Source organism: Pongo pygmaeus, chromosome 4 (assembly GCF_028885625.2).
Source record: "Pongo pygmaeus isolate AG05252 chromosome 4, NHGRI_mPonPyg2-v2.0_pri, whole genome shotgun sequence".
In the NCBI taxonomy this organism is placed as follows: domain Eukaryota; kingdom Metazoa; phylum Chordata; class Mammalia; order Primates; family Hominidae; genus Pongo; species Pongo pygmaeus.
The window spans coordinates 15112137-15131859 of NC_072377.2; the positions used below are offsets into that span (position 1 = coordinate 15112137).

General features: G+C 47.8%; 1 protein-coding gene and 1 long non-coding RNA gene across 3 annotated transcripts in view; one reads left to right on the plus strand and one right to left on the minus strand.

Annotated features, from left to right (window-relative positions):
* Window positions 1-19723, minus strand: part of ANKH (ANKH inorganic pyrophosphate transport regulator) — a 161499-nt gene that overhangs the window by 16505 nt on the left and 125271 nt on the right. The window contains exons 8-9 of one of the 2 annotated variants that reach the window (XM_063664671.1): window positions 16100-16195; window positions 1849-2043 (exon numbers count right to left, since the gene is read on the minus strand). In XM_063664671.1, coding sequence (XP_063520741.1) covers window positions 1849-2043; window positions 16100-16195 — 291 coding nt within the window. The remainder of the gene's footprint in view (window positions 1-1848; window positions 2044-16099; window positions 16196-19723) is intronic. The other variant, XM_054487325.2, reaches the window with a different exon arrangement.
* LOC134739577 (uncharacterized) lies at window positions 678-18417 on the plus strand. The gene is made up of 4 exons (XR_010126363.1): window positions 678-789; window positions 13237-13359; window positions 14289-15362; window positions 15869-18417. It is a non-coding gene; the product is annotated as an uncharacterized LOC134739577 (long non-coding RNA).

Below are 19723 nucleotides of genomic sequence, written 5' to 3' on the forward strand. Positions count from 1 at the left end.
TCCTCTTTGTACTTTTCTGTGGCTTCCACAAAAAAAAATGTATTCTTTTTATCAGAAAAACTTTTTTTTCTTTTGAGATGCAGTCTTGCTCTGTTGCCAGGCTGGAGTGCAGTGGCACAATCTTGGCTCACTGCAATCTCCGCTTCCCGGGTTCAAGAGATTCTCCCGCCTCAGCCTCCTGAGTAGCTGGGACTACAGGTACGTGCCACCACGCCCAGCTAATTTTTGTATTTTTAATAGAGACGGGGTTTCACCATGCAGAAAAACATTTTTAAATAAAACAGACCCCTGTAGATGTCTTCACAGATATCATCAAACTTCAAATGTGCTTAGGACAGGAATGTGAGAAGTCTTGTTTTGGGGGAGGGGCAGCTTTCAGAAAGTGGCTGTCAGCTTGGTTTTCACAGACAGCGTCTCGGGAAACTATGTCCCACATCACCTCATGAGGAAGGCACACTGATTTGATATACTTAGGGGTGGAGGGGCCAGCACAGGGCAGGACACTATTAGATAACACACATGCTGTCTTGCTCAACTTTCCAGAGAGAGAGCTGACGCAGCCTTAAGGAACGCTGTTTGGCCTTTTGTTTCTTAGCGCCAGACTGCACCAGCTGCATGCACGTAAGGAAGGAGGACAGTTCACGAAGGGTTTCACAGGTCATGGTCACGACTCTGGCTTTCACTCGGAGGGACGTGAGAGCCATGGCAGGTTGTGGGCGGAGGAGAGGCAGGGCAAGCAGGGGAAGGGCAGAATCAAGGATCCTCGTCAGGGCTACTGTGACCATCCAGGTGAGAGCTGGCAAGGGTTTGGACTGGTGGGGAAGGGAGAACAACCAATGTACAGTATGAAAGACAGGAGCTGGGGAAGAGTGATGGGAGGGAGGCTGGAGGCGTGGCTGCCCTGTCCTCACGGTGGTTTCCCGCTCACTTGTGAGCTGTCTCATGAGCTGGATGGGGCCTCTCTAGGAGTGTTCCTAATGTTTGGATGAGTCAGTACGTCCCAAATGGAATGACATGGAATTCCATCAGGACACTCTCTCAGATTCCCAATTTAGAAGGAAAAACAATGCCATTTCACTAGGGTGAATTGCCGAAAGCAGGCAATGTGTGAAAGTAGCAAATGCCTCCCATTTCTGGGGATCGGCGCTTAAGGGGTGCATACCTGTAGCAACTACCAGAAGGAATGGGCTCTTGGGATTGACTGACCTGTCCTCAGAAGGGTGAAAAGCCATGTGTTCCCGAGACATCACGTGAGGGGACAATGGGAGAGAGGGACGCTTCCATGTTCGCGTCTTGCTCAGTGGGAGAAAGTAGGGAACCTCACAGGAGGGATGATGATGATTACCATCACAGGCAGTGGGGACACGGGGAGGAGTTTTTACTTAAGGTCAGGCTAGAAAGATTCTAGTTGGCTAACATAGGGGTAGCAAACCGCAACTTACATTTACAATAGATGAAAGTAAATGACATCTATTACTGAGAGAAACAGAGCTTGGTTTTGTAAGCTAAGGAGCTTGGAAAAGCATATTACAAAGTGTTTATGTAGAATTTGATACCTTCCATCTGGCTTGTTGATAATCATAATAATTATTATAAATCTTGAATATTTTCATAAAGGAGTTGATGCAATCATCAACTGTTACAGCATATTCATGGTAAAAAAATCAACATTTTCAGATATAGTTTTATAACCAGCTTTTTGAAGAATATGAAAACTAAATCATCCCTGCTATCATCTAGGTTTAATGAAATTGCCAAATGCACACACTGCATGAAAGCAAAGTGTCTTTCAGATCCAGACGACTTATTAATCTAGTAATGCCATGTTGGTGAAAAGAAATGACATACCTCAAACAGCAGGGGGCGCCATGCACCAAGCCCGCAGAGGGTTGTCCAACTCCTATTCCTTTTCTCTGCAGCTTTAATCCTTTCCTGGTTTTTCTCACAGGATCTGAGGACTATTGAGAAAGTTCCACACTCCAGCTTCTGTTTAGCTTTTCCTTCTCCTTGACTATTAATAGTCAACTTGGAACTTGTTTGGGGCTGGGGGAAGGGGACATGGGGAGTGACTGTTTAGTGGGTATAGGGTTTCAGTTTTGCAATCCAGCTATGGGTAGATGGTGATGACAAGCAGCAATGTGAATGGACTTCACTGTCCCTTTAAAAATGGTGAGGTTGGTACATTGTATGTGTATTTTTCTACAATTAAAAAACATCTTAAAAACATTTGGAACCTGCTTATAACAGCACACTCTGTTCATCTGCTCGTTGTTTAAATGACACGTGTGCATCTGCCCTGGTGTCTTATTATGAGGACTTAGGTAGAGTTTTAGGGAATAGCCTTTATTGTCTTCATCTCACCTAAATTCCCCCAAAACAAACCAATCAACCCCTCAAACCTGCTATACGTGCTGACATAAAGAGCAAATGCCGGATTCCTGAAGCTTCCAGAGAGAAGTGCAGAGGGAAGGAAGTCACTCTCACCAGTCACTCACTATGCGCCAACAGCGCTCCATATATGATTCCATTTCATCTTCATACACTCCCCAGACAGATGCCTTATTAGTTGAGGAGGACACAGGGCCTACAGGGACTGTGTGACTTGCCCCAGGTCACCGGCTGGTAAAGAGGCAGGGGTCAGAGTTCAATCCAGGCCTTGGGGCCGCAGAAGCCCTGCTTTCTCCCTGTTTCCAAGATGCCCTAGGCTGCTAAACCATTCAGGTCCGAGGGTACTGTGAGGGGCACCAAATGGGAAAGTGTTGAATTCCATTAATTCACCTTTGGTTCTTTTTTCATTCCCCATACACAAGAGAGGCATTTTCTTCCAGTGGAGCCGGGAACAATGGGGTGGCAGTCTCTACCTCGTGGCATGGGGGTGGGGTGGCCCAGCATTAACAAAGCCTCAAACAGGCCGTCTTTGTTCCAGACAAAGGGTCAGCGTGGTACCACCGCTGGAATATGGCCTTTAGCATCCGCCGGAGAGGGCTGAGTGACAGCTATGGCTTGGGGGAAGGTTGCCACAGGAAGGTGAGACAGGGTCATTCTCATGAACGGAATTTCTCACTTGGAACACAGGGCCAGCCGGGCAAAGTCCTGTTGGATGGCAAGTTTTACTACAGGCTCAGATTCTGCTATCTTCTAGCACATGACAGAAGGACTCAGAACTGACACGCTTTACTGAGACGCAGCTGCAAATAATGGTGTGCAACCAAGAAGATGGAATCCTTGGGGTGCTAGCCCAAGCAGCGGCAAGACAGGAGCAGGACAAGCTCACCAGGGCACGGAAGGCCCTCTCCATTACACATGGACAGTAGGTAAAAATGCGAGTGGAGGAGCCCATCCTGACCTGCAAGGTGCATCCAAAACTGGCCCTGAAATGATGGAAAAAAAAAAAGCCTTTTTTTTTTTTTTTTTTTTTTTTTTTTGAGACAGTCTCCCTCTGTCAGCCAGGCTGGAGTGCAGTGGCACGATCTTGGCTCACTGCAACCTCCGCCTTCCGGGCTCAAGCAATTCTCCTGCCTCAGCCTCCCGAGTGGCTGGGATTACAGGCACGTGCCACCATGCCTGGCTAATTTTGTATTTTTAGTAGAGATGGGGTTTCTCCATGTTGGTCAGGCTGGTCTCGAACTCCCGACCTCAAGTGATTCGCCCACCTTGGCCTCCCAAAGTGCTGGGATTACAGCTGTGTGCCACCACGCCCCACTAATTTTTTTGTATTTTTAGTAGCGACGGGGTTTCACCATGTTGGACAGGTTGGTCTCGAACTCCTGACCTCAGGTAATCTGCCCGCCTAGGCCTCCCAAAGTGCTGGGATTACAGGTTGTGCCACCGCACCTGACCAAAAAAAAAAAAGTCTTCTAATTGAGGAAACTGAGGACGCGAGAGGCAGTGCCAGACAGGACCCCAAACCTCTGACTTCTAGGAGGCATTTCCTTTCCCTGTGCCTCCGCCTCTACCTGCCAGCTGCGCCTTCCAAGAAGAGGTGGCCAGAGCCTGGGTTCCACTGGGATGAGAGGCACTGTAAATACTGAAACCGTTTGTGAACTGCCACCTTGCAATGGTGGGGTAGGCTCTGGCGGGGAGAAAAGGGGTGGAGCCAGAATTCTGGTTTCTAGCTTTGGGAATGGCGCTTCCCAGCAAGTGCACAGACAGGGGTTAGCTCAATGTGTCCAAGAGAAAGACCCGGACAGAGTGGATTCTTCAGGCTGCTTCCTTCTCTGATGCTGCTGCTCTTTGTTTTCTTTCCCTCCTGAGTTGCTCTCTCTGCAGCCTGAAGTTCTGAAGCTTTAGGACGAAGACGTTTCAAATATTAAACACCTTTATCCTCAGTTCCGCAGGGGGGCGCCTGCTCTAGGATGGCACCTACTTCCCTCCGGCAGGCAGTGAAGCCCAACGGAAGCAGCCCGCTGTGCTGTGATCCGTGCTGGGTTCTACAGAAACAGCACGCAAGGTGGGGACCTGACCATGCTGGGTTCTACAGAAACAGCATGCAAGGAGGGGACCTGACCAGGCCACTAAGCCCCTCTCCTCTCTGGCAGCCTCCAAACCTAATCCCTTCTCCCGGACAAAGTTTCTCCCCAGAAGCTGGAGCAGGGGGTCTCACAGCCTTGCTGGAGGGGACGATCCTGGGCTGCTGACAAAGAGAGTGGCCATGGTTTCTTCACATTCACAGGAATCAGGGAAAATTATTTTTTTTTAAAGAAATTAAGGGAAACAGATTTCAAAACTTATGGAAAAGAGGCAAATATGATCTAATAGCACCAGAGATTCTGAAAGAGGCTGAAAAACTCTCAGAAGACAAATTCTCTCCCAACAACCAGAAAACAGGCCACGAGGAGGAAAGCAGAAGGCATCTGAAGGCCTCGTGGTCCCCAGGTGTGGAAGTGGGTACTGGGGACAGCAAAACATGCATCCATGCCTTCACCTGCCCGCTTGCAGGTCTCCCTTACCCAGGTCCCGGGACGCCCCATGCAGAGTCGACCTTTAAGGGCTTGCAGCCTCGAGGATGGGGCTGACGTGTATGTGGATGCGCCCAGCGTACTTGCCAGCAAGAAGCGAGTGCCAGGAGTGCAGAAGGACCCCAAACCTCTGACTTCTAAGAAACATTTCCTTTCCTTGTGCCTCCGCCTCTATCTGCCAGCTGCGCCTTCCAAGAAGAGGTGGCCAGAGCCTGGGTTCCACTGGGATGAGAGGCACTGTAAATACTGAAACTGTCTGTGACCTGCCACCTTGCAATGGTGGGGTAGGCTCTGGCAGGGGAAAAACGGGTGGTACCTGTCTGTGCCAGGGAGAGATTGATAAGGAAGCACCTGCCTGCCAAGAAGCCCGACGGGGCCCTCGAGGCCAAGCAGCAGCCACCGAGGCAAAGCACAGAGCGAGGGGACACCGCTGCATGGGAAGCTGGAGAGGCAGCCCAACACGGGCGTGAAAGGCCATGTCGTCCTCCGGGGGCAGCAGCCAGTGGTGAAGGACTATCTGGAAGGCTGTTGGCGGATGGGTGGCTACTGAGAGGGCTCATTTCCTGAGGATCTTTATCATTTCCAAGTCGGCCATGGCTAGGAGGGAGAGGCGGGCTGAGGGGGCAGCCTGGTACACACAGATGTCATGTCTATGGCAGGGTCTATGGTGGTACCAAACGATGTGTCCATAAGAACCCCCATGAGAACAAGGTCGGGAGGTGAAATCCCAAGTGCTCAGAGTAAAAGTGCTCAGATCAAGGAAAAGAGCTGTAAAAAATGTGCCACGACAAAGAAGGGAAAAGGGAAAGAGCTGCCAGGGGCCGGGGGTACCTTCCAAACCCCTGCTCTTTGTCTGCCTTCTCCACCAAGGAGGGTCACCTCAAAACTAGCCAGGAAGAGCAAACCCAGCCAAGTGGGATCTGAAGACCGACACTGACAAGAGAGAGCAAAGCATTCTGTTGATAACCATAAAACTGTGCAAGGTTCCCAGCATGAACTCATCTGTGGTGGAAAGAAAGCTTAGAGAATCAGGGAAAGGCTGGGAGCCTCGAGGCTGGAAATCCTAAAGAAGGGCCCAGTCCTTGACTGGAGCTTATGGGTCTCGTGTTTATCGTGAGAACAGTGCCAGGCGGCTAATTTAAAAAGCAGATATAGCCTTAGGCTGCACTAGTAAAAGTGATGGGCTGACGTGTTCTGCTCCACTGCCCAGGCGTTTGATGATTTCAGCAATGCATATGGCCACGGCTGTGTGGGACAGGGCAATGTGGGGAGAGACGAGACACACAGGAGGCCCAGGGAGCTGCGTGAGTGTCATGTAAGCAGGGGTCGCAAGGGGTCCTTAGGAAGCATCACGTGTGCCCCACAGGACCCAGGTTTCTGTGGACACACGGGTGTTCTTTCTCACCTGAGGACTTCAAAATGTTAACATGCTTCCTAAGCCCAGGTGCAACTTAAAATCGGTCCTTACTGGCATTTTCTACTATGTGGTTGTGTCCGCGGTTCTATCAGATGTCTAGTCAGAGGACTCAACCTATTCATTCCCCTCTTTTTGTGTTCACTACAGCTTGATGGAGAACTGGCATCTCTGTGTTAGCAAGAAGATGGGGCTCAGGTAGCACCATCTGTGCCTGGGACTGGGAGGCTGTAAATAGCAGGGGGTGATGGGTCAACTAAAGAGCTTCCCCAAGGAGAAAAATGGTGCATACAGGGGTCATGTCTGTGGCAGGGTTTGTCTATTGAAGGTGTGTATAAATCTACCAATCAAGAGATTGGCTTTTAAAAAAACAACACCCCTCACCCCACCAAAACCCACACAAATTTGAAGAATATAAACTTTATATTTATCTATAAGATATAGATACATATATATAATTCATAAAATTATTCCTTGGCATAAAATATACCCCTAGCCACTTATGTACATGTGCAGCCCTCTTTCCCTATGTTAAGGACCACTGAGTGTCCCGGGTGGTGGAGCTGTTGGCTGAGGAGAGCTGGCATTCTTTGCACATAGCACATGCCAGGTATTTCACTAAGCTTTTACCCCTTTTAAAGTCTTAAAAGGTGAGCAATTCTTATTGCCTCTGTGTGGCATCTGGGGAAACTGAAGACTGCAGTTTTGAGTGACTTTCCTGAAGCCACTCGGCTAGTGAGTGGTGGAGCTTGGATTTGAACCCAAGCCCTGTGGCTCCAGGGCCCACACCTATAAGCACCAAGCTATGTAGCCAATTCCAGCTTGACCTAAATCCCTCTGCCTCCATCCCTCTTCCCTCATTAAATCAACAGACACAGACAGGGCAGTCAGATGTCATGAGAGCCACAGGCGCGACAGCCCTCACAGCTGAACCCATCTCCAGTTTCAAAGGTGGGAACTTGTAAGAGATCAGTGGTGTCAGCTCCAGTGCGTGCACCCTGGCCCTCTGGAAACTTCTTTTTTGGTAACGATCAGTTCATTCTTCAAGCCACATCAGTTAAGAGCCATCTCCAGGGAGGACTACAGGCCACTGAAAACTGTCTGACACCTGATTCATAGTGAGCAGGTTTTGAGGCACTGTTGTTTGCCATATGTGCTGTTTCTTGGCAGTGCTTTGTGGTTCTTTTAGCCTCGCACTGGGCTCGGAAGATACAAAAAGACCCTAGAAGAATTTCATGGCACCATTCAAACCCATTTACCTCACTGTGCCCAAGCAAGTGGGACATCCGACCCAGAGCTGGGGACACGGTAGTTAGCCCTTAAGAGAAAATGAAGACCCTTTTGAGCAAAGACCACAGACTAGCTAAAAGCACTTCACAAGCGCTGCCCATAGGTGCAGGAGACACCCAGGCCTGGGAGAGGGAAGCCAGTGAAGTCTCTCCTGTGCCCAGAGTGTTTTTTGATTGTTTTCTTTTGTTCCTGTGTCAAATGATATGTTACTTCATTAAACTTACAAAATGGCCATTTAGCATGCTAATCAGCTGTTTTAGATCCTCATTGTGCTCATTTCACACACTGCTTCATGTAATTACCTCTATTTGGTAATTTTTGAGGTATTTTGAGATCATTTACATGGGCTTTGCTGGGCTCCCTGCCTGCTGCACCTAAGTGAATGGCAGGCCATCGGGAGTCTCAGGCCACGGGGAAAGTGCTCGTGTGCGGAGCCCCGTGTGCCTCAGAGCCTCCAAGCTGGTGCTGGGCTCGGAAAGCCAAGAGGCCAGAGGCACCACATCTTTGCTTTCTCCACGTTGATGGCGCATGCGTGTCGGGAGCGTCTGGACTAAGCACCCCGTTAGGCTGATGTCTGGTTTCTGAACACTGTCTTAAAGCTGAGACTAAGAAAACCAATTTTTAAAAAACCTGTAGGGTATCATAAGGTGTTAATCATGGAAGTCGATCAATGAAGCCCTACTGAGTGACTTCACCATTTGTGTGGGATGGCAGTTCGTGACTGACCTCTCCCTATCGCTAGATATGAGTTCTAAATTTCTCTTCAAAGAATCAATATGTCAGTATGTTCAATTCTTTGCCTTCTACTTTTAAACTTAAATTCCTCGTAAAGCAACCTTTTCTGATTACTTGCTCCACCCTGACTCATTCTGATTTTCTGCTCTGCCATAACCATTTTTCCCACCAAACCACTCACCCCGTCACTCTCTTTAAATTAGCCAATTGGAATTAGTTTAGCCCGTGCAGTCTAACCCTAGCCAACAGGGGAACAACACAGCAGCAGGGGCCATGTGCTTCAGGGATAAGAACCCCTTTCCCCTCCCTTGTCCATGTGTGCGCTCACCATTGCTCCATCTGTAAGGGCGCACCCTTCTATAGAAGTACATTGCCTTGCTGAGAATTAAAAAGAAAATTTTATATTCAAGTGCTATTTCTTTTGCGGCACCGAAACCTTATAACACTATGATAGCTCTGCTTCCACAGCAGTGAAAACCGAAAGAGTGGGGCTGGGCACCTGCCTCTTTGAGGTGGGACTCAGGTCAGGCAGCACTCAGCAGGTGCAGGGATCCATGGGGCTCAGGCTTTACTTCCTTAAGGGCTTGGAGGGGCTGGTAAGCAGTGCGTGTCTGCAGGCCCAGGGTATAAACAACGTGTCTTCTCTGTTACTTTCAAACTCATTCAGGTGGTGGGCCCCACGTGGGTTCTTGGCAGAACAGGGGTGTGTATTGATATGTTAAACTGAAAAATGAGTAATTTTTATAATTTTGTGCCAAATCAGATTACCCTTTATAAGGTTCAAGTGGTAAACAGTAGAAGAGATCAAGATTTTGAGGCAATCTGGGGGGGAATAAATACAAATGAATAAAATTCTAGCAACTTATTTTGTTTCCTGAAAATTGGAAAAATATTTCAGTTTTTGAATGTTTGTAGTGGCACAGGTTAGTCCTGGGCTCTGCAAAGACCTTGTTGGGGGGCACTGCATTATTCAATGAATAAAAAGCAGAATAAAAACAAGAAGCAAAGTAACTTAAATCTAGTCCTGGTACTTCTATCAGACGCTACGATGTCAATACCCCCTGTCCCCACAGAAACCTTTGGCAAAAATATTAAGCATGTAAGTACTGGCACAGGTTACCTGTATCAAAATAGCTCATGTTCCCCATAAATATGTATACCTACTAGGTACCCACAAAAAATAAAAATTAAACTAAAAAATGCAGATACAGGGCCACACTGCATAAAGTATTATATTTCTAAGCAAATCCTCTACTCACATGGAGAATCTGGAAATAAAATAATAGAGATGTCTCATGAAACTAAAAGGAGATAGAATCTAACAAAAAACAAAAACAAGTGAGTTGAATAGTTAGAAGTCTGGTTCATCAATACACGCGTAGCCTTAAGTGACAAGAAGATTCCTTCCTTTCAGAAATCATAGTTGTTAGCTTGCCAGGCACCCAAAACAAAATAACACAAACTGAGTGACTCTGAGCAACAGAAAATTACTGTCCCACAGTTCCAGAGACTGAAATCAAGGTGTGAGCAGAGCCATGCACCTCTGAAGGTGCTAGGGAAGGGTCTGTTCCAGGCCTTTCCTGGCTTCTGGTAGCTCCTGGGCTGAAGCAGCAAAACTCCAGCCTACACGTGGTGCTTCCCCTGTGTGCATGTCTGTGGCCAAATTTTTTCCTCTAAAAAGGCACCAGTCATAGGGGATCATGGGCCCACCCTACTCACCTACCAGAACCTCATCTTAACCCTATTTCCAAATAAGGTCACATTCTGAGGTACTGGGGGTTAGGACTTTAACCTAAGAATGTTTGGCGAATCCTATTCAACCCATAACAATAAAGATAGAAGGTTCCGGGTTGAATGCAGGTTCATGGTCTCCCTTTAACCCCTCAGTGGCTGCAAAAAGCAAGGCTCAGAAAGATCCAGAGTAAAAACCTATGTTAACTTTTTTTTTTTTTTTTTTTTTTTAAGCATCAGATCCTTAAATACAAACAGCCACTGACCTCAGATACCCTTGCACTCTATTGCATGAGGCCACGTGGTTTGATTGGCACAGTGTGCCAGCGTGGCCAGGCTTCCTTCTCTCTCTGCCTCAAGTGACAGCAACACCTCCCCACCCCCACCACATCAACCAGCCTCCATGTGTTGAAGCCAGTGAAACCAGTTATTTGGGGGCCAGTGGATGTAGTCTGGGGGCCCTGACACAGTCCCATGACCTTTGCGTCATAGGAATGTGGGTGTGCGGGGCCAGCCCTGGACAGAGTCCCATCCACACCTGCCATCCTGAAATAGGTCAGCTCACCAAAATTCAACCGGTGGATAACCAATTTCGCCAACCAACAATTTGTCAAATTTTCTCAGTTTTAAGATCTTGTCTCTTTTAAACTCTTCTAAAGTTTATAGCCATTTTTTTACTGGAAGGATTGGCAGGGCCCCAGGGTCTCTGGGGCCTCCACATTCTGTCTGTAACCCCACCTCTGCCATTCTGCTCCAGCTTTCTCTAACTCGTCACCTCCCATCTTTTTCTTACCAGTCTCTCTCCCTTCTCCTTCTGACCTTCATGCTACTCCACCTCTCTGACATTCAGTCACTCTCCTTTCCCTGATCCTTGTTCTCCCCCTTCTCTTTCTCTGAATGTGGCATCCCAGGGGTGCTGGGTACGGTCGTGTAGGTTGTGCACTGCACAAAAGTGCCCAGCTGGCTCTGCTTGCCAAGATCCATCTGGAGAGATGCCCATTTCCATTGTGTGCTAATGGTTTGGGGAGGCCTTAGCAGAGGCCAAGCCTGTGCTTTGCATGGATTCTTCTCTACGTCTCCTGAAGCAGAGGGTCCCCCTCTCTTGGCACTAACTCCCCAGAGTAGAGTACAGCAGGGAGCTTGAGAAGATAAACACCAGATGTTCTGAAAATGCCATTGTGAAATCAAAATGGAAACTAGTCAACTAAAAGCATCCAAAGGTGTTAAAAACTTCTGTTTATTAAAATACGATTGGCTATGGACTTCGGAAACAGTTTTTAAAAGTCATGTTTTGGGTAAATTGGCAAATTTGGTAAACTTAGCAGCCCGATGGGCTGGCTTTCACCACTTGGCCTGGCCTGCAGGAATAGGGAGGTCCGTCACTTTTTTGGGACACTTCTTCCCCACCAAAAGGACTGTTGGAAGATACAGCCCATGCCGGTGAGTGGTTTCTATCTTATCCCCACATCTAGAGTCCAGGAGGGCACCATGATAGGCCCCAGGGGTTTGTAGGAGGCTGGGTTTCTGTAAGTTCAGCACTGCAGCTGCCTTCCCCACGTAAGAGGAAGGACTGTGGTGCCTGCTCCTCTCTTGTGAGCCCACTACCGCCTGTGGCTCCAAGAGTGTCTACCCACAGAAGCACAGCCTTTTAGGGCACACTCACTGTCACTGTGTTCTACAGCCAGTCACATGAGCGACAGAGGCCGCAGCTGTCCCGCAAGGCTCAGGGCAAGGCGAGCACTGGCTCTGACTCCAGCACCGGTGGAGACACCTTGCATGGCGTGGCTGCAACCCCTCACGCTTCCAAGTGAAAGCAGACCCTCTGAAGCTGTTCTTCCAAATGGCTTTATACTGTATATATTTTTGAAACGTGCTTCCCTTCACCCCAAACAGCTGCTTGTCAGTCCGCAGGCACCTTGCTAACCTGGGTTTGTACTGTGTCTGCTCCCTTGTTGCTATCAAGGGGATTCCGTTTCATCTGACAGTTCTACTGTTTTGAAGCCAATCTTTTGGATCAACTAAAGGTACCCCCTTTCTCATCCTCATGCCCATCAGATGGTATAGAGAGATCAATCAATCAACCTCTGGCTGAGCATGCCTAACCGTAGCTCTGAAGGACTGAAAGCAAGATGCTAACGGAAATCGCGAACATTTCCATTTTCCTACTCTACACCCCTCTGACTTCAGCCCCTCTTCCACACTGGGCAGAAGACATCTGCTGCTTTTCTTAAAACCCAGTGATCAACAAAACTGCTGGATAAGAGTACAAGGGCAGAACCAACTTCTGGAGTAGGACAGATACTCTAAATTTAAATAGAAAATGTGTAATAGGAATAAACAAACACGTCATTGTAGCAGGCTGAAATGAGCGTCTTACTAACTGTCAAGCAGTGACACCGCGGTATTTTTCACAGGCAAAGGCAGGTGTTGAACTCCAAATGTCAGGGCCTGGAGAGGGTGCCGTTCTGAGGGAAGGATGCATTTTGATTCTGGACAGTATACGTTTTCCTTTGAATCACTGAGTCATTGGGCGTCTACAGGATCCTGGGGGTCAGCTCTTCTCAAAAGACTCAGGGACAAAAGTTGATTTTCCCAAAGCAGCCGAGTGCGGGAAAGCGTGCTAACGTTGGGCAATGTGTGGAGGGCTGTGGCATCATCACGCAGCTCCTACTGTATACATAGAATCATCCGCTGAAGTAAACACCAAGTGTGCTGCTGTCAAGTGTTTCAATGACCTCTGCTACATTAATTTCCTGACATTAAGAAGTTTCAAAATTCAAAAAACAAAAACAGACCAGGGGCAGTGGCTCATGCCTCTAATCCCAGCATTTTAGGAGGCCAGGAATTCGACATCAGCCTGAGCAACATAGTGAGACCCCTTCTATACAAACAGTTAAAAAAAAAACAAAACCCAAAACCAAGGAAAAAGAAAGTAGACTAGAAAATCAAGGGCCTTTTGAAAGCTTTTAAGATAGAACAAACTGAGCATAAATGAGAAGATTGCCATTCACAAGGGTGAATGCTGTCGGTACCTTACTGACCGTTGTCTCATAATTAAGGATTAGTTGATTCCTGTGTTTGTTAACCTGTTACTGTGACCTTTCTCAGTGTCAAGCAGGATGCGAAAGCCCTGGGGATAAAAGATGACATTGCAGACCCTGCCTCATGAAGTTTGGGGCCTAAGAGCAGCAAAAGATGTACAAGAATGAATACAGTAAGAGACAGAATAAGGTGAGTACTCATTACAGGGACAGTTTAATTTAGAAAGAAAAATCTCCAGCTGGGCGCAGTGGCTCATGCCTGTAATCCCAGCACTTTGGGAGGCCGAGGTGGGCAGATCACTTGAGGTCAGGAGTTTGAGACCAGCCTGGCCGATATAGTGAAACCCCATCTCTACTAAAAACACAAAAATCAGCCGGGTGTGGTGGCGGGAGCCTGTAATCCCAGCTACTCGGTAGGCTGAGGCAGAAGAATCGCTTGAACCTGGGAAACAGAGGTTGCAGTGAGCCGAGATCATGCGACTGCACTCCAGCCTGGGCGACAGAGTGAGACTTTGTCTCAAAAAAGAAAAAAAAAAAGAAAAATCTCCCTTTATATTTTTTTCTATGTGTCTTTCAGTGAAAACTCCTTTAGCCAAGATGTTGGGTCAATTGATTGAATCATCATAAGGATGGTGTAGGTGAGACCCTTCCTAAGCCACAAACTCAAATACTATGGTTTTTAATGGGCAAGAAACCACTGTTTCAGGCATGGTGGCAAGCGCCCCAGTCTGGAGGCCTAAGGGCCAATATTTGTTCCTACTCTCTGGGAACAGTGTGGTTCAGAGGACAGGGCCCTGGAGAGCATGCCCTGAAGGCTGGGCTGTAGCTGGTTCTATTACTGGATACTTGGACAAGTCACTTGTCTGGTGTGAATCATTTCCTTTTCTGAAAAATTATGGGTTTTGACTAGTTCATCTCCAAGTTCTTTTCTGACAAAGGGTCCTGAATCTCTATTTCTAGAAGGTGAAAATTTACCCTGAGAAACTTCAAGTCACAGATGGTTTTTAGATAGAGGATTAGAATAATAAATAAAGCCTCTACCTGGGAAATGTAAGCATTTTCCCAGATTATAAGTCATTATCATTTCAAAATAAACTTGCTGCACAATATTTTTTTTAGAAGTACAAATTATTGCCTGTGAACTGAAAGAGAGGAGAATGTCCTTAAGCCCAATCTGGTAAAGCTCTCCATCAGATTCAACTCTAGCAGCGGGAAGATGTTAAACAGTATGAAAGAAGACAGAGGAGGTGAGTTTCTGGACCGCAGAGCCAGCGGCAGCCAGGAGTTGTCAGCTTTATATGCAGATGAGGTCCAAGTCACAGGGCCTCACAGCAGAGTTAATTCAACCTTGGACTTCCAGCCATTTAACACAGTCTCCAAATGCTGAGGTCTTTTCCTGGAAAAGAAACCTACTCTGTTCTGCCTAAAACGCTCTTTTAAATGGTTTCAAAGTTGCTGAGTGTTTTGCTAATGTTTTAGGGAACTATGGAAAAGCTTGGGCACCACAGAGAAATCATGCTAACAGGGGAGCAGGGCTGCCTGGGGAACTGGCCCCGCTCAAAGAGGCATTGCTATCAGCAATTCTTCTGCAGTGAGGCAGTGCTGGAATAGGTTCTCAACGCCCCCATGTTCTACAGGGACAGGCTGGCAAAAGGGGCTGTGTTGGTGGTGACAAGGGCAGCTGAGGACACGAGGTCATGACTCGGCAGTGTCAGAGGTCTTCTGTGATGGGCACTGCCCTTGTGACAATCTAATTAAGTGTTGGATCAACGGATCAAATATTAAGCTGCAGGCTTTCATAAATGTCCATTAAAGGTTTAAAATGTACACAGGCCTTGATTTTAATGGCCCACTAACAGAGCTCATCAAGCTCCATGGTTCTTGTGATGATGGTAAGAAGGACCCAGCCCCTGTGCTCCTGTTATTGGCATAATCCAACACCTTCACAGCCTTCGGTCCTCTTTATTAGTTATTGACAATGACAACTGCACACATCTCGACATTTCTGCAAATATTTCGACTGTATATGCAAATGTAAGTTTCTACCGGATTTAACAGGACATATGTTGTGACAACAATAAACAAGGAAAACAGAACCAAGTTCAGAAGACCCTTATTTCTTCTTATCCTCTTCTCATCTCCATCTTTATAACCCAAAGGGCACAGTCTCCAACAGAAGGCTGTTTATAAATGGTAAGTTTTTTGCCACTGTTGATAAACGCTCTAAAAAACCTTAAATTATATACCACGTCCTTTGGACTATAAAGCATGTACCTATTTTATCCATGTTTTTTGAACATTATCAATGTTCAGACACATCTGAATTACACACAGGGGCTTGACCATGAAGGATGTGTGTTGTTTATTTAAGGTTGCGCATAGAAATACTGACAGGCTCTGCTGCTGACACAGTGTCACACACGCTTGCTCACAGCTGTATCCTCAGCAGACAGATGGGCCTGGGATCCCGCAGGGGCTCAATGCCTATGGGCACGTGATGGCCAAGTAAGTAGGCTATGTCAGCACAAACATAACTGGAAAGGAATTTTTACTGGGGAAAACAAATAATGCTGATTAAATTTGGAAAAGAGACAGGGATGGTTGTAAAGTTGACTTTTGATGTTTAAAAAGTGGGCTAGAAATTTTTCAGCAAGACAAGTGTATTATTTCAATTAAAGGCAACCTCTTCCTTTCTGCAGCATTTGAGAAGTCCCAAGAAATGCCTGAAGTAGGTCCTTTATTCCTAGACTCAAGGGCCTCCTTGAATAACAATCGTTCACATTTGAAGAAGAACGTGTATTGAAGAGGTTGCTAATTAATCTAGCACCACATTACATTGTGGAAAATAAGATTTCCCCCTTTAAAATAGCAACTTACCCCTTTACAAAAACCAAAAAGAGAGAAGAGACAGAGAGAGCCTCTGTCCTTACCGTGAGTGACAGAGCCATGCAGACGAAGGTGAACTTCTTGATGTGGGCCGCCGTGACTGTGTTGCTCGTGCTCACCAGTTTGTTGCTGGGGTTATTCTGGGGAAAGAAAACCACAGTCATGAATGGGCCCGGCTTATCCTTGGCTGAACCCACCGGGGGATCTTGAAGAGCATCTTGCTTTCGTTTTATCTGATGTGTCTGAATTAGAGGTTTCAAGTGACAGTTTGCCAGGCGGCTGTCATGTTGAGTGTCTCTCGGGCAGCTACCAGGTCCCTGTACAGGATCATTAACCTGAGTGAATTCTCGACTCAATGCCCTGCAGCCTGTCCAACTCAGTCACCTCCCCTCTGCCTGGGCAGCCCATCTCGCCCAGTCCTGGGGCTTCGGCTCTGGAGCCTGCTCCTGCCCCATGCACCTGGCTCCTGGTCCCAGCAGACCCTGTGCCTGGCCCCAATCAGCATCTCCCTAAATGCCATGGCCCTGTTCAGTGGCCTCCAGAGCTCCTCTCCTCCCTACCAAATGGACTATGAATTCCACTGGGCATTCAAGGCCTTGTGCAATCTGACACAGACTCACTTTCCAGCCGTGACTTCTCCACTTCTAGCCCAAATGGGACTTCCTGCTCTTCCGCTGACACACCTGGTGCTTTTGTTCCTCCTGCCATTGAATCCTGATTTTCAGAAACATCCCTCTTTCTAAGGCCCATGATCTTCACAGCCCATCTGCTCCCTAAAGCCTCTCTGATCTTTGGCCTCCAAGCTGGGCCCCACCTCCTGTAAAGCCCGATGACCCTGGAGCTCTCTGAAGGCAGGCATCATGTCCTGGTATGCGTCCAACCCCGGTGAGGCTGTGCGTGCTGAGATAACGCCCTGCGTGTCTCCCCTTAAATCACTCAGCACATCTGCGTAGAAAAGATGCCCCAAGAACATCTGCTGCACTGCATTTCAAGCAGGACTGCGGGGGGCTCAGATGTCACCCAGCTTGACAGTCAAAGGGGCCTGCCGAGGCTCTCCAGCTGCACTGCTAAGCGTGCTCCTCACCCCTGCAAAACGAGGGCCTGGCCCCCGGACCACGAAAACTGGCAGAGAAAAATAACCTTGGCCTCATTATGGACCGAATTAGTCCCAGAGCCAACTCACAAAAACAAACCCTGAACACCTGGCTCCGCATCCAGCCGCGTGAAACACACACCCACAGCTACTACAGGATCCACCTGGAAAAGAGCTTGTGCTTTTCCTTTATTGGGAGGCTAAGGTCATTTCAAATCCCTTCCACCACCAGCACCAACCTCTGAATGAGTATACGTTTTCTTAATCTAGTCTCTAAAACATCTGTTTTCCAGACTGCTCTATGGCAAAGTACAAGTCCCAGTGGTTGGAGACCTCCATCTCCATTCACCCTGGATCTGTTAGAGGACCGCATTCTGTAAGAGCAGTGCCCTGCTGGGTACGATGAGAAGGGGGCCTATGTTGGAAAGAATTAGGGAACCTCAGCAAAACACACATACTGCCATGGGGACAGCAACGTACCACAGCTCCTTTGGGGCACTGTGATTTGCAAAATGGCACATATTCACATGAAGATCGTTGAAATAAACCAGCAGGTATCATTAGATTAGCATTGGAGTTTCAGTTTGTTTGCCCAATTGGCTCAGAAGCATCCTTTTTTGCAGGTAACTGAACATTAGAGAGAATCTGCACTAGTGGAAACCTCTCTCAGCTCATGCTTAGCTAGAACTCCCGGAAGGTATGTGAGAAATTTTAAATCTCTGATTCTGGAGCCCACAAGGAAGCTAAGGATTTCAGCTGTCAATGCAGCAGATTCTGGAAGTCCATATGGAGGTGCCTAAGATTTTGGTGAATAGACGGTATTCATATAAATGGCTGGTGTAGCTTGCTGGAATGCTTGAAAACAATGGGCGAGGTTTTAAAAGGATTTGGAGTAACTCGAAGTTCTGGTGAGAGGTATGCTCGTTAAAGGAATTTTTTATGGCTCCTAGCCTCTGTGATCAAGAATAAAACAATGTTTTTCTTGGATGCTCTTACTGAAACCATACAGTGTTGTATTGTTAAATTTTATGATTTCAAGGCAGCCAAAAATAATCTCAGATGAGACCTAAGCAGCCAGGAGGTTCTAACACTTCAGTACTTGCCCTTCTCATCAGTTTCATCAGATGATCACCTTATTCATCAGGAGCTAGAACTGAAACTTAGCAAGAAGACATACATTCATGCTGGTTTTCTAGGATTTACTTCTATACACAGGTGCCTTGAAATGAAAACAATGATTTCTATCTATAGACTGAATTAAACCCACTCAAACACAGTGTCTGCTCTCTCCAGCAAGTGACTCATGCCTTCTGAGTCCACTCTCAAAGGCCTGTGAAGCAGGGACCAAAAGCATTTCTTAGGAGGCGCTCTGCGTCCTGATGCTGCAACTGAATATTCCCAGCAGGTGGTGGGTCCTAACTCACAGTCCAGCAGGTGGTGGGTCCTAACTATCAGTCCAGTAGGTGGTGGATCCTAAGTCACAGTCCAGTAGGTGATGGGTCCCAACTATCAGTCCAGCAGGTGGTGGGTCCTAACTAATGGTCCACTGAGGAAGTTCCACTCTCAGTACAGGGTTCTGGGCCTATCGCCCATTAGCTTAGGCAGGGGAATCCCTCACTGGTTTTCAGGTGGGTTACCCTTCCCAGGTGACCATGGGTAGGCAAATAGAGGAGGCAGGTGATAGAGGCAGGGAAGAGTGGCCTGGGGGCTGGCAGTGGAAGAATGCCCTGATGGGGAAGTGGGAGCAAGCTGTGTGTGGGGGTGGATGTGTGTGCGTGTTTGCACAAGCACGCATTAACAGAGAAACTGCTCGGGAACTGCAGGAGCAGAGGAGGAGGAGGGCAGATGTGGGTGATCACTCCAGACTTGATCCTCCATCTCCACCTCACACTTTCAGAGATGACTGGGGGGATGCCCTTGGGCCAGGCTGTAAGGTGTGGTGGGGGAGAGGGGGTCCCCAGGTCCCTGCTCCACAGGCCTCGCCCCTCTCAGAACCCACAAACGGTCTCAGGGGGGCATTTTGGAAGCTGGTGGCCATGTGAAGGAAGGACGGAGGCCTGCAGCCTGTGGCCTAGCCTTGTTGTGTGGCTTCCCAGGGCTTCCCGTGCTCAGGAGAGGTCAGGCCAGTGGTGGGGGAGAGAGGGAGGGGCCAGCATTACCCAGGGTCCAAGGCCAAGCTGCCCATTCTGCCAGAGCTGAGCGCTGTGGACACCCCTGGCCAGGAGGCTTCCTCTCCTCACTTCACAGGCTCTGGCTGGGATAAGACAGTGTGATGCCGGCAGTGGCTGCTAGTTCTGCAGACATTCAAGGCATAACAGGTGCCCTTCATGGTAAGAAGTGGCAGTCTGTTTGCTTCCTTCCTGTGTATCATTTTAAAACACTGTAGACTATTTTTGGAGTATGTTTCACCAGCCATTTGTTTTAGAGTATTAAAAAAAGTCTATAGGTTTAAGTGATAATGCTATAAAATAGACTTGAATTGAATGACAGCAGGACAGTGCTGACTGGGTCACAAGTTACAGGGCAGAAGGGTTATGTGACTCCCATGGCTGGGGAGACAGAGCAGCTGTCAACA